The sequence below is a fragment of the Chanos chanos genome, chromosome 5, assembly GCF_902362185.1.
Source record: "Chanos chanos chromosome 5, fChaCha1.1, whole genome shotgun sequence".
Taxonomy (NCBI): Eukaryota; Metazoa; Chordata; class Actinopteri; order Gonorynchiformes; family Chanidae; genus Chanos; species Chanos chanos.
The window spans coordinates 16,618,426-16,632,889 of NC_044499.1; the positions used below are offsets into that span (position 1 = coordinate 16,618,426).

A 14,464-nucleotide genomic window follows, 5' to 3' on the forward strand; every position below is an offset into this window, starting at 1 on the left:
CCAATATATAACAATTACATCTCTGGACAAGTGCTCAGTAAAGTCTACATTACGTATTATTAATCATTTGTATATTGGTTATATTAAGATGACAGATATGTGATCCTTAAACTAAAGTGCTAAAACTAAAACTAAAAAATTGAAGTTGCTAGCCAGTTTCAAATTACTGTTCAGGTTTCTCTTGAATTACATTTGAAGTGACTGTTATGGCTGTGTGATTTTGGGATTACAGGTATGCTTTTAAAAACGTGTTTCAACAGTTATACAGAACAATGAGACACAAAATACCATAACATTAAAGAAAGTTTGAAAAAGTGCAACTAAATGCACCTTGCAACTATAAATAATAAATAAAATAGAAAAATAACATCCTCCGTATTTATAGCAAAATATCTTTTGTGAACATTGAGTACAACATTGTGAAGTACTTTTCATTTTTACATATCTCAGGGTTTCATAGAAAGATTTAAATTTAAATTTCATTCAAAGAAATGAAAGAGATGTAGGACAACTGTTTCACCACATAGGTTTGAAAATATTCATCAGTGAAGCCTATATGAATATAAGTGGGTTTTTAAGAACATTAATACAGAACAAAATAGAAACCCGATTGTATTTGGGTATATCTGACTGTTTTAGAGATAACCAACCATGAACTTCAAAACAAACCTCTTGATATTGAGCATGAAAAAAATCAATAATCTTTACGTTTCTGGAGCTACGGGACAGAGAATGCAAAATATAAACAATAAATAAAATATAAATGTGCCCTAAACCTAGCCAAAATGTTTACTTTGTAAAATTACCAGTAAAGTAAATAGAAGTAAATAGAAGATATAACAGTAAAGTGAGTTTCTTTTAACGTAGGTTGCGACTGAGTGTGAGATGTAGATGGAGAATGATCTCTCGCGTGTGAATGAATCTGTAGCTTGTTATAATGGATAGAATCATGGCTGGCTGCAGGGTGCAATGACTGAGGGGGCATTTGAGATTTGCAAAGGGGGCCAGCCAGGCACAAATGTAATGTGTACCTTATGATTAGGCGACAGTTAAAACTGAGGGGGCAAAAATTTTATCTGAGGGGGCACAGCAGCGCATAGAATTACTGTACACGCTACAGATTGTGTCTTGGATGACCTCTCAAGTTGATGTATTTTTATGAAAAACTATTTCTTACTGGGGTTAAAAGTAATCTATCTAAAAGTAATTCATTTGTAGATGGTGTGAGTATATTTAGAATAATCCTAAAATGTCAAAAAATATTTGGATTAGGTTTAACCCCAAGGTTTTGGACAAGCTTTACTGCCTAAAAACTGTTACTAAAAGGATATGTGTGCTTAAAACTTGTTTGAAAAATTGCCTTGGTTAGAAGGATTTTAGCCTCATTCATAAAGTGGAGCACAAAAATGTTTTTCTTATCCATCGTACTTTAAACACAGATTAGAATTAGAATTCTCCGGAAGTTCAAGCATCTTGGTTCATTTTCAGAAAGAATGCTGACAAACTGGGATAAAAAGGTTTCTCTGGAAATATCAAGCTTGTGCTGAAACAGATATTCTGAGGATGGGAATATGGATGATTTCACAAAATGTTACAGAGAACAGGAAATCAGTTGTACACACCTGTTAAACTGATGCCATAAGCATTTGCACAAACTGCACTACATTCAGAAATCCAGCAAAACACAGTTGTTTGTGTAGTTGTTTAAGTTGTGGGCTGTATTTGAATATCCATTATTAGCAAGGCCCCAGCCCCTCGTATGTCCTGAGGGAGGCGTATCTGGGTAGCTCTCTCTCCCCACTCTCACTACTACAGAGTAATTGCAAGGCTTGCCCGTAAAGCACTCGTGGAGTAGCCTGACTGCCGAGCGGGAAACAAAGGGCACTGTTGAGTCAATAGGATAGTCTGCGTCGTTCACCACCCATTCCAAACGCATTAAGCCATGTGAGATATCTGCTGTCTTGTTCGGTTTTAGAGGACAGCTTGAAATCTTCATTGTAGGGTTGAGCAGCGCTCCCCGAAAAACATTCGGACATCGCTACATTTTAGTCGTGGCTGGTAGTAAGTCGTGAGAAGATACAGTGGGTTGAGGATTTATGATAATCACAACGTCACATTAATAGCTTATTTCGTTTACGCCTCCAAGAGGGATTTTGTTTGAGAGGAGGCAGTGACATACGCTTCTGGAGGACTTAACCAGAGACAGGCTATTGAGTAAGTGAATGTTGTTTGTCTATGCTTTACCGTTTGTTTCCGTTCATTGACATTAATGACTGGTTGATAAATCGCAGACATAGGCTCTATGCAAGAAAACTCTGTACTGTAGCCTACAAAATTATGATAGAATTCTTCTATGAAGCCGTCTATAAAATATTTCCTGAAAAATAGATTTCTGTTTCCTACTATTCAATGTGCTTAGACTGTGGTGAAAAGCTCGCTATTTGTTGATATTTGCAATGGCGCTCTTAATCACAGATCAATAACTGGGACACATTCTGTATGGGAATGGACATCTGCGGGAATAGACATCTGTGATCACAAGATTCCCAGAATTAGTAGCGTGATTACGAACATGTTTTGATTAAAATGCATTTGGTGTGATCTTTATGGGCGGGACAGGGTAGGCTTCATGACACAACGTTAGGGCCATTCCTTTGCATTTTCCAAGATTTGTTGGTCCTTATATGTGTTGAGCTTGGGTATGGTGTCTTTTATAACAGGCTATTTTAACTACGTAGAGCAAGCTGCATTTCTACAACGCGTTGCTCTTTTTTACGCGAAATAAACACGGTAGACTACACTAGGTGTGAAAGGACCAGATTACACTTGCGTGTTGATGTGACCGGGTGGGATGCTCCAATATGGCCGTGTAGAACTGAATGTACCGACATAAAATGTTGAATTGCCTTGTGTTGCATTGTCGGTTTAGCTCGCATTTCAGCCAGTTTCTTAGATCAAAAGGAAACATCTGAATCCTATACTAACGTTTCGTTTTCCTTTGGATATACAGACTGCTATATTCGTATAAATATATTCGTATCCCCACCCACATAGTGTAGGGTACCTCATATAGGTCGTTTTAGTGGGGTGTTTTTTTCACTTTCATCTCACTGTTTGTTTCGGCAGTAAGGGGACCTAACGGGAGGTTCTGTCAGTAAAAATTCCGCGGTTCCAGATTAAAATCGGCCAGCACAGGATAACTAGCGGACGTGCTGGCGGATGCTGGGACAGAGAAGGGGCATGGTCACACTACTCTGACACTGTCAATGCCAATAGCTGTGTCAGTTAAGTTTGCGCCTGAGTGAACATCGGAGACACTGGGTTAGTGGGGCCCCCGAAACCAGGCCAAAGCAATATTACTGGACAGGAATGTCAAGATGTCAAGATGTCAGTTAAAAGCGCTGATGACACGATAATTTGAACCGCGGATTTTTGTTTTTCCCTGATATTCAAGTCCTGTGAGATATCATCTTTGGAAGTAGAGTGCACACTCTGATTCACTCACGTGGCTACTTATTGAAGAATAGAAAATTCTATGTATATTACTGCGTTCATTTTGATTTGTATTTGTTTGTCACAATTATAGCTAATAACAGGATTACACACTCATAAAAAATTACATTTTAATTGTCTTATTTTGTCTGGTTTGTGACTGCTGAACTGAATAGCTTTGTATTTTTGGACATTCCTAAGTTGCTTTGCTCAACACACATTTTGTTATAAAATTAAGTATGTGTTTTTCTGAGTAGAATGTTTTTCATACACAAAGGGTAGATATAAAATTGTTTCCAAAAACGTGACCTGCTTTGGTTGCCTGGACTGATAGTGAAGTGTGGCTGTTTTGAGCAAGTTGTAAATAGCTCATTTTGACATCTGATTGAGTTATTCGTATTCCAGTACTCCAGCACTACAGTCCTTATCTACTATAGGGTGGCCCCTGTTGAAACAGAGTGCATTCTTTGTTGAGATATGTGTTGCGCCCAGTGCATCTGGAACATGTTTAACACAGTGTTTTGTATCACTTAACCTCATATCCCTTCAAAAATGATGCATTAGGATTTTTTAGCGACTTTCGGTTAGTTATTTATATGTTTGCATAGAGTTCAGGTTCACGGCACGACAAGTCTCACTTTTAAATGTTAGATATCAGTTTATATTACAGACTAGACCGAGAAGTAATCAGCCATAGTAACCGCCCATCCTGTTCCAATTTATTTTTTGTGATGCTCTGCAACCTGATTAGTTGCATGATTTTAACATCTTGCGCTGGCCATCATCAATCTCCATTTAGTGCTAAAGTTAAACACAACTGATTACCCACTGATGTTTTAACTCTCACCCATGTCACATCCTGTCTCTATCTGTGCCATGTAGCTGATTGCAGCAGTGTCAACTCACATTCTCTCAACTCATCCTGTTGATTCTGAATTCCCATATCTTTCAGTTTTCTGTTTCAAAATAGTGCAAACACTGCATGACTATTTGAATGTTTGAAATGGCTTAGCTTCGGGAAAAAAAAAAACATCCACCAAAAACATACGTTCATGTTTTTGTTTTTGTTTTTTGTTTTTGTTTTGTTTTTTTATGTTTGTTTGAAAACATGACAAACTCCATGTGTGGACAAGGTTGAAAATGTTATTCAGTGTCAGATTGTGAATTTCAGAGGAACCGTATCTAAATAACAACTCTTGAAATTATTTAGAGAATTCCAGCCAGAGGCATTGTGAATCATCTGAGGAGTGCTGGCAACGGTTTTGGCTTTGATACTACATGTGGGCAGTGTAGGTCTGTATCTCTACTCAATGTGGTTGATTTAAGAGACCAGTAACCTCCCTTCCCTTTTCTCCTCCCTTCACCCAATGGGGCCATGCTTCATGAAGCCACACAAATGTGAGGCCATGTGCCCTTTAGAAACCGTGCCTTACCGTTCACATTGGACCTGTCCAGAATATAGGGATGGTTTTTGTCAACCAGTTCTAATATTGTTTGCTGTCTCCACAGTATGTTCAATATTTCAACAAATCTGCTTTTTAACAGAAATGTGGAAAGGATGAATGTTGACCTTTTCATGGTCCAAAAGTTGACTTTTATCCAGATCTTGATAGTTCTGACCAAAACCACATAAAACCGTCAACCTGATAGATCAAACAGAGTTTTACGAGTGCAAAAGTAACTTTTAGTCAAACGTTTACAAATGTAACTTTTAGTCAGGCCAACCTATTTATTTACAAGTTATTCAGATATCTATTTGTGGCCCTTCTGCAAACGTCAGTTATGGTGTGGCATAATGTATATCACAATATTGGTGTATAGTAAAAGTGAAAATCCATCCAATTGTGATACCCTTTAGCTCAGTCTGAATGGGGTTTTCTGATTCTTACAGATACAACAGTTGCACCTTTATTAACGTACATTCATGGAACCCAAGAAAAATTTGCACTTTTTCAGTTTTCACCATAAGATCAGTTATATCAAATGTTGAGTCTGGTTATGGCCAATAATTTATTGTTGATACATGAGCAATGGGTACTTTACTGTTCTTGTCACTCTAACATATCATCATACCATAATCAGCTGGCATCCATTTGTCACTTTTCACATTTAAATCATAATTATTGTCTTCTGAGGAGTCCTCTAGAAGGTTCAAGATATACTCATACTTCATCATCCAACAAAAGCACCAGAAAACGGAAAGTAGTTTAAAGAGAACTGCGTCTAAACAACAAATTTACTTTTTTTTTGGGGGGGGGGGGGGGGGTCAACTGCTCTCTCATCTTAAAAGGGTATATCATCAGATAAAATAGCTGTATGGCCCCATACATACTTTTTTCCTGTTTCATCCTCTTAGTGTACTCAGGAACCAAATGTTTTAGCTGTAAAACTCTCAGATCAGCTCTGTTTTCTGTGGATGCATCCTAATCCTATTCTTATGTGTTTGTTTTAGATAATCTCAGATTAGTTTGATGAAACCTGTGAAATTCAGGGTCAGATAAAATGTCTCTACGTGATAAAAACAGATTACAACACAGACGGCATGGGATAGCCATCAATACCAACATATCAGTTACTTGACTGAATAAGGCTCATTTGTAACAGGTAGTCAGGTCTGTATTGTGTGCAGTATGATATTCGTTTACCAGGGATTTAATAGATGGCTTGTTCCTGTTGGATTAGTTTTTCAGTACAAGACGTTTTCAATTATTGCTTGCTTGAACTGAATGTGGAGATTGTTGGAATCTGTAACCAGGATACGTTAAAAACCTTCAGCGATTTTGTAATGTTTATTTTTGTCTTCAACAACAAGGACTGGGAAGTTGATAGCTTTTGATGACTTAACACACCAGTTAAGTTAATGCATTGTGTTAGCTGAACCTACGAGAGTAAATCATAGTTAAACCGTTTTTCAGATTTTTGTCCAGCATGATCGGGCCCATTGTGAGAGATTCTCTTGAGTGTGAAATGAGAGGACAAAGAGTGAAAAGCGAGAGAGAGAGAACTTATACATAAACATTTGGCAGTTTGTCTTTTGAGAGGTTAGCATGTGACTGTCTCTCTGCATGGGTGGGCCATTCAGTTCTCTAATCAGCTGGATGACTCTTCCCTCCAGCCGTTTCTGAGGAGAGCAGCCCTTTTCTCAGTGGAAGAGTGCCCAACTCAGCTATAAAACAGACTTTGATAAAAGACGGCATTGTGCCATGTTCAACTTGGCCTTCCTTTGCACATCTCTCTCTTTTTTTTATGTGCTTGACCTCTTTTTTAACTATGTGTCCATTTAACTCTGATATTTTATGGCAAATTGTCTCAATTCAGGAATTCTGCGTTTTCCTCACTCTTTTATAATATGTGGATCAACACGATACATAACCACACATCAGTGATTTTGGAAAATGGGTAGAAGTAGTGTACACATTTACTTTGTTGCTCATAGTAGTACGTGGACTAACAAATCCCTAAAGCAAAGATCAACGGCTGGACGGTCTTTTTTTTTTTTTTTTACCTCTATAAAATTTTACACTCAACAAGTGGTCAAACTAAGCAGAGTAGTGTTTAATCAGAGATTTATCACTGATTGCTGGATAATCTTGTTTGGGTTTTCTTGAATTTCTAGAGCAGCATGAGGCTTCCCTCTGGGTCATCTTAGAAAAGGAGCTCTGGAATCAATTTAGGGAGGAATGCAAAAAGACTGTTAACAGTCCTAAAATTTACATGCCATTCATAACTCTTTCCTTCATGACTCTGGTGAAGTCTGCAAAACTGTGTTAAGTGATTGTGATATCCCTGCACGTCTTTCCAGTTTGCTTTCCGAGAAAAGGAAAAAGAGCTTTCCATTTTGTTATTGATTTCCATCGATCTGTTTTCCCTGAAAGGAGAAAGGTGCAAAACAGCCAGCCTGGGTTGGCTCATATTTTATCAGATAGGAACTTTAGCAGACAGGTACAGCAGTTCATATTTAACGCTTTGTTGATGTCTGTAAGGCATTTGTTACGTTATTATGTTTGTTATGAGGAGAGCAGGACGTCCAAAGTGCCCTGCATGTGAACAATCTGAAGCTGTATGTGTTGGTAGACAGATCTGAGGGCCTTGCCCAGACACACAAAGGCTCTAGATAAAAACAGCTACCCAAATGCTTTCCTTTCTTTCACTCAGTGTTATTTTTTTTTTCCCAAAGTACAGCATTGTTCTCACCTTTCCCTGATATCTCAACTGCTGTGTGAACTTTTCGTCTTTCTTCTTTCCTCATAGGATGTCGGAGGCTTTGTCACACCAAGAGAGACTTCAGGCCATAGCTGTGAGTAAGATCTCACTACACACTGAGAGTCATTTCTACATTAGCTAAACAAATTATAACTTATGCCTAAGAAACTCCAAATAGTTGACAGTGGACCAGTTTCCTCCTTTATGTAATCTATTGCAAGAGTGTAATAGGATAGGATTAAGCAGAATAGAGCAGTTGAAAACATGCCAAAACAGTACAGTCCACTGAGCAATTTAGCTCCTCTGTAATATCCATCGCATGGTGTGTCTACGACGTAGCGTAGATACTTAGCATGATGCGTGTCCAGCCTAAAACACACAACCCTTTTTTAAGGATAAATAATTAACATGGCTAAGGAGCTTCCCTTACCAGACATAAATAAAGACCTAATGTATTCCACTTGACTTGTGTGTACCTTGTGAAGATTTCCTGGATAAGATCAATGGGCATCTCAAAAATCTACGTCCAGCAGCAACATCTGCTGTAATGTTCTTTCAAAACTTTGCATTACATCACTATGTCTCATTCCATTATACTGTAGAGTAATGTCGGACCTGTCACACTGCAGAGCTGAGATTGATGGTATCCACAGGATTAACTTTGTGGCAAGTAATCAGATTTTTGTGTGTTGTTGTCTCTTGTTGTCTCTCTTTTAGGAGAAGAGGAAGAAGCAGGCAGAGATTGAGAACAAACGTAGACAGCTGGAAGATGACCGCCGACAGCTCCAGCATCTCAAAGTAACACACTTTTTTTTTCTTTGTCTTACTGTGGCCTGTCCCACTTCAATAAAGGATAATGAAAGTGTTCTTGCTTGTACACTGTCAGCAACATCTCTCTCCCATGTAAATGCATTACGGCCAGTGCGAGCAGACCTGCTTTTGTGCTGCTGCCTTGTGGATTAAAGTTTGGGTGTACGACATTAATAAGCTTCAAGGATGTTTGACTCTGTGTGTGTGTGTGTGTGTGTGTGTGTGAGTGACATTTTAAACTAGGCAAAGAGTCTTTGATAGGACTACAAGAGGTCGCCATTGTTTGGGCGTGTCTCATTTAAACACTGACCTCGCCTGTCTGAAGCCTGATGTGTCTATTTAAAACTCTGGTGTTGAAACTGGTAACGTGAGAGTGATTTTTGGCATTTTGTAGAAAGGGGATGGGGGTGTTTTAGCAGTAGCTTCCTGTTTTGAGGGTCAGGGGAAATATTCTGGACCCTCTGGCCAAGTAAACTGCTCATTGTTACAATGGGCTGAATTCCCTGAGAGATGAGTTGATTTTTGAAATGTCCACATTTTATCCCTTGTCCATCTCAAATCAGTGTGTTTTTCATAATGAGCCATTTCAAATGTGCCATTAAACTAATCATCTCCCACAAAATTTGTTCTCTGGAGAAACTGTTAAAGAAAGATACAAATTCAAAAACATTTTGTATAATACATATTATGCTTAATTTTTAGATGGAATTTAAACGGAGGCATTGGATGCTTAAGTTGCTTTTAAATACTTGCATAAAAATAATGTCATGGCATTAAGTCAAAGGTAGAGACTAAATTTCTGTGAAATATTTTGCAGAAGTTGAAATATACACAAATCTTTGAAAACTGACATGGATAACATGGACAAAACAGAGATTTACAGACACTAGAAACAAGCAAATCATCAGGTGGTTTTAGTTTGCCTGTGCACTACATTTAGCATCACTCACAAAGCCTTATCCAAAACTCATAGAATGTGTTACTTGGCACATAAAGAATTTAGAAGTGCTTACGTACCATCATCCATCAATTTTGTTTACTTGCAAAACCTCTTTTTACATCCTTTGCCCAATTTAACTATTCATGTAAATCTGTAAATCTGGTGATAAAGTCAAGCAACAACCAAAGTCCTCTGTTCAGGGCACGACCATCTAACAATAGCTTGGGATCGTGCTCCTCTCACCCCACAAATATCCTGTGAGGCAATGGCTTCCCGTTTGTTATCTGTCACTACGTGATACTTTTCGTTTGTTTGCTTTATATCTGCTATTGTCTTCGGGGCTTAAGAGATTCCATTTCTTTCTATAGGGAACAATTGAACAGGCAAGGGTTTCCTATTGAACAGGGGTTCTATTTCTTTGTGTTCTGCTCTCTGCTGTGACTGTATTGTGTGCATGTGGATGGGTGTGAACGCCTGGTGATGTCAGCAGATCTGTCACTGTGCCAGAGCTCTCTGCTCCACTACCAGAACAGGAGAAGGGTGGGGTGGGGGGGGAGCAGACCCTGGAGAGCCAGACTGTTCTTCGCTTCACGGCATTCAGAAACGCACAAGTCCTTAGCCAATGTAATTTTCTTAGAAGACAGATAGCTACTGGAATAATTTTCCATGCGTTGTAGAGTAGCCTATGGATTTTGTTCGATCCCGGCGCATAAATCTGGATTGAGGAGAAGCTGGATTAGGAAAGCTGAGAAAGGGAGTAATAGTGGGAAGGGCATGGTGTGAAAAAGAACCCTTTATATATATATATATATATATATAGAGAGAGAGAGAGAGAGAGATTTAAAAAGACCCATTTAAATAAGTGGTTGACACATCCAGTAAATATACCTAGCCTAGCTGCACTCACATCTGTCGCCTATATATCCTATTTTCTGTTCCAGAAGAATTTTAGAACAGGTTTTCACAGAATCTCTCGGTTGCCTCATCAGTTTCCTCTCACAGTCATCCAGCAGAACAACACTCCTGAGCCAATGACGGCAGTTCTAACCCGTGCTATGTGTGCAGTGGCCCAGAGCCCCGTCTCTTCATGTGGAAAATCTCTCAATACTTTTTTTTTTTATGACATTTTGCAAAGCTGAAGGTAACACACGGACACAGACAAACAGACAGAAGAGCCACTTCCCTTGGCCCTGGTCTCTGAACCCTACTGTCTCTTTTCGGCTCCAGGGAGCAGGGAATCATGGCAGGAAGCTCTGTTTTAGCTGGCGCCTGTCATAATGTTTCACTCACTAGGAGCGTGCTTGGCGTGCATTAGCAGCTGTGTGTTATGCCCCAAAGTGAAAAGCTAATGGATGGCTAATGGTCATGCGTATCTGCTGCCTGAATGGTTAATGATAGCCCAGACAGTCTGAGTGGAAGGATAAGGACATTGAATCACAGTTCATAGTGGAGCTGCTTTCTCCAGGGCTGTATTTTAAATGTATTGGAGTCAAGTTTAATCAAACTTTTAAATCCTTTCGCCGTAGACTGTACACATATTAATTGCGAAACTGTAACAGACTTGATAGAAAGTATCCCTATGTACATTGTCACCCAGTTGTTGGTAGTTTGTGTTTATATGTTTGTGCCTGTGTGTGTGTGTGTGTGTGTGTGTGTGTGTGTGTGTGTGAGAGAGAGAGAGAGAGAGAGAGAGAGAGAGAGAGAGAGAGAGCATGCATTGTATTCAGTCTGAGCCATGTCCAGTCTCCAACCTCTACCTCTAATCTCAGTCAAAGGCACTTAGGGAGCGATGGCTGCTGGATGGAGCGCCATCTAGTGGCTCAGGAGAGGATGAGATGCAGAAGCAGCTCCAAGAGGATGAAGCCAAGACTAAACAACTGGAGGAAAATATCCTGAGGTGGGCTGATAACTGATAGGCAATGACATGTTTTTTCAGTAGAGAGCAGAATACATAGATTTTCACACTGAACTGTCAGACTGCACTGCATAACCCAGCACACCATAAAATATCTTTCTGTCAATGAGAATCAAAGGTCCAAATTTTTTGAAAAGCTCTTCTTCTTTTGTGACAGACTGGAGCAAGAGATTGAAGAGCTAGAGACTGGAGTGCCTGCAAACAAACCCACTGGGGATAAACAAGAAAATGATAATGTAAGAATGCTTGTATGGAAAACTCCACATGCAGTCACATATCAAAAGATCATATTCATCCACTGTGTGGAGATGTGGTATAAAAATACTTGCTAACAGTTTGCTCATGATGACAATGGTATGACTCAGTTTTGAATCTCTTCTCTTTCAGTCACCTGCTGGCTCTGTGAAAGGTAAGTGCTTTGGTGACATTTACTCTCTCTTTGACCTCTACCCTTTTCAGTGAGATAAAAAAAATGAATGAATATCAGTATCAGTGTGTTTATTATTGTGGTTGTAATCCATGCAGTTGCACTGAAATCATGTGAATCAGCCTCTGGGCTAAAAACTTAGTCAAATGACCCTGTTCATTTCAGCCATATGTGCTAATAAAATACAAGAACTCTTGATACATAAAATCCTCATTTGTATGTCATGAAAAAGCTGATTGTAGTCATTCAGCGTGTTTTTGAACTTTTAACATAGCACTGTTCTAACAGATGCATCTGTAAAGCATTCTTCATTTCAAGTCTTCGAGCCTTAAAATCATCTCCACAAACAGTTCTCGGGTTTCAAACAGCCACTATACATTTAAACGCATTACTTATGGAGTCATTACTGCAATTCTCTCTCTCTCTCTCTCTCTCTCTCTCCTTCTGTCTTTTGCAGTGGAGAACGGTGTGCCCAGTCCTAATGCTGCCAGCGAACAAACTACCAGAAAGGTCACAGGCATTGAGGCCAAACTGCAGTGTACCAACCCTGACGCCGCTATTGAAAACGCCAGCGCGGAGCACCCCGTTACCATGGTGTTCATGGGGTACAAGAATGTAGAGGACGAGGAGGAAACCAAGAAGGCCTTAGGGCTGGAGAGCACGGTCAAAGCTGAGTTTGTGGTCATTGAAGATGGTGAGAGCAAAGGGGCTAGTGAGGAGGCCAAGGAGGACCAGGCTCCTCCAAACGGCAGCACGGCCAACCCAGAGAAACCCCAAGAAGAATCCAAGGAGGAGTCAAAGGAGGAGGTTAAGTCAAAAGATAAGCAGCCTTGCAAGTGCTGCACCGTCATGTGAGCTCGACTACTCACGTTTTAGGATTAGACTCTTCTTGGGGAAAGTAACAGCGCAACCACGTCAAGATTGAAAAAAAAAAAAAAATGAAACAAACTTCTGTTGTCCAATATGTATTTCTTCTTATTTTTTATTTCTATTAATATTTTTCTATATTTCTGTCTTGACATTTATATATACATATATTTTCATTATGTAATCTTATGAAGTTCAGTATTATTGCTTTTTGAAGGACAGAAGTAATGAGACCAAGATTCTATGTGGGGCTGAGATCTGGTTTGAAGGACATTGGCCTTCAGAAATGATGTACATTCCCCAACTGACTTGCATTGAAAGGAAACATGAAGGACACAGGTATCTCTCTATGACTCTTTAGCTATTTATCTCTCTCATATATGTTAGTGTTTCTAAAATAGTACTTTATAATTGAAATGAAACTATTATATTGATATGTAATGTTATTATGTTTTTATAATATGAGTATGTTTTTTTGTTTCGAAGTCATCTCCAACCACTGTGAGCATTGGTACATTGAGTGCAGTCCTTGTCCACAATTTTATTTTGGTAATCGTTATCATAGTGCATAATCTTTGTATATATAAGTAATGTTATTTATGACTGTTAATGCTGTGAGAGAACACTTTTTATCCAGAGAAAAATGAAATAAAAAAATTCATCAAAATTTCCATGTCTCAAAAATGGCTATCGGATTAAGAACACGTCACTTTTTGCAAAGATAACAGTTTCACGGTTCATCTCACACATTTACTGGATTCAAGTGCAGTGTTGTATTTTAAACCATAGGCACTCAGCTGAGTCCTTCAGAAGCATATTTCCTGTGTCTCCACCAACTCAGTACCTCAACACTGTATTAGACCTGATCCAACATGTCTGCTAATTGATTAGTAGGTAGCAGCAATGCAGTTTCAAGATACGTTGTTTCCAGGGACTGAGCTGGGTACCTCTGTTTTAAAAAAATTCAATCCAAAAGAATTTTGTGAATAACAACACAAGCTAAACATCTAATTCTAACTAAAATGCATATTTTGGTAAAACAGTAAGACTTTAGCCCCATTTCATATTTGCTTTTGAATTTACACAAAAAGTGAATTCTCTCTGTAACAAACCTTTTTTTTTCTGGAATAACCTCTGTCACCTTTTGCCTCTGTTTATGGACAATGGAATTTTCATTTTTGATGTACGGTGCTCACAATTCTGTTTTGTCGTTCGTGGTGTTGTTGCTGCAGTCTAACAATTTCCCTAAGAAAAGGGGCCCTATGCTTTCATTATTCAGATAACTGATCTCTCAGATAACAGATCATTGTATTGGCGTCCAACTTCATTGTCTTCAGTTGCTCTTTGAAACCTGTTTTCACTGTCAAGTAGTGAGGACTTTCCATATGTACAGCTTTACTGTCATTGTGATGTTTTAGCTCTAAATTGATTTCATTTTGGTGTGAAATAGTAGGCTTTGTGGGTATCTGAAATATGTCATGAGGTATAGGTGCTTCATTGGTATGGCCAATGCTTGTTTTGGTCCAAGTGTTAAAATCAGGAACAATAATAAAGAAAATGTTTGTTTACAAGCCATTGGTGTATACTCGACTATCATTTAAATGTATCTCTCTTTATTCTTAGCTCAGTCAGGCTTGTAAACTTATACATGTGATGTTTGATTACAAACCTAACTGCTCCTTCAGACAATATAGAGAATTGTGTCCATATTTAAGATGTCATCATTTCTGCTCATTTTTATGCTATCTCCTGCTGAACTGTTGAAGAGGTTGATAACCTTAGGAAGGTCTCCTCCTGTATTTAATCATGT

The 14,464-nt window shown here is 38.8% G+C and overlaps 1 protein-coding gene across 1 annotated transcript; it reads left to right on the top strand.

Annotated features, from left to right (window-relative positions):
- Window positions 1–1,847: 1,847 nt before the first annotated feature.
- Window positions 1,848–14,202, top strand: palm1b (paralemmin 1b). Its single transcript, XM_030775840.1, has 7 exons — window positions 1,848–2,214; window positions 7,744–7,789; window positions 8,413–8,493; window positions 11,215–11,342; window positions 11,518–11,596; window positions 11,748–11,769; window positions 12,245–14,202. Exons 2-7 carry the CDS (start codon window positions 7,745–7,747, stop codon window positions 12,640–12,642), a joined length of 753 nt encoding a protein of 250 aa, XP_030631700.1. The 5' UTR covers window positions 1,848–2,214; window position 7,744; the 3' UTR covers window positions 12,643–14,202.
- Window positions 14,203–14,464: the final 262 nt, after the last annotated feature.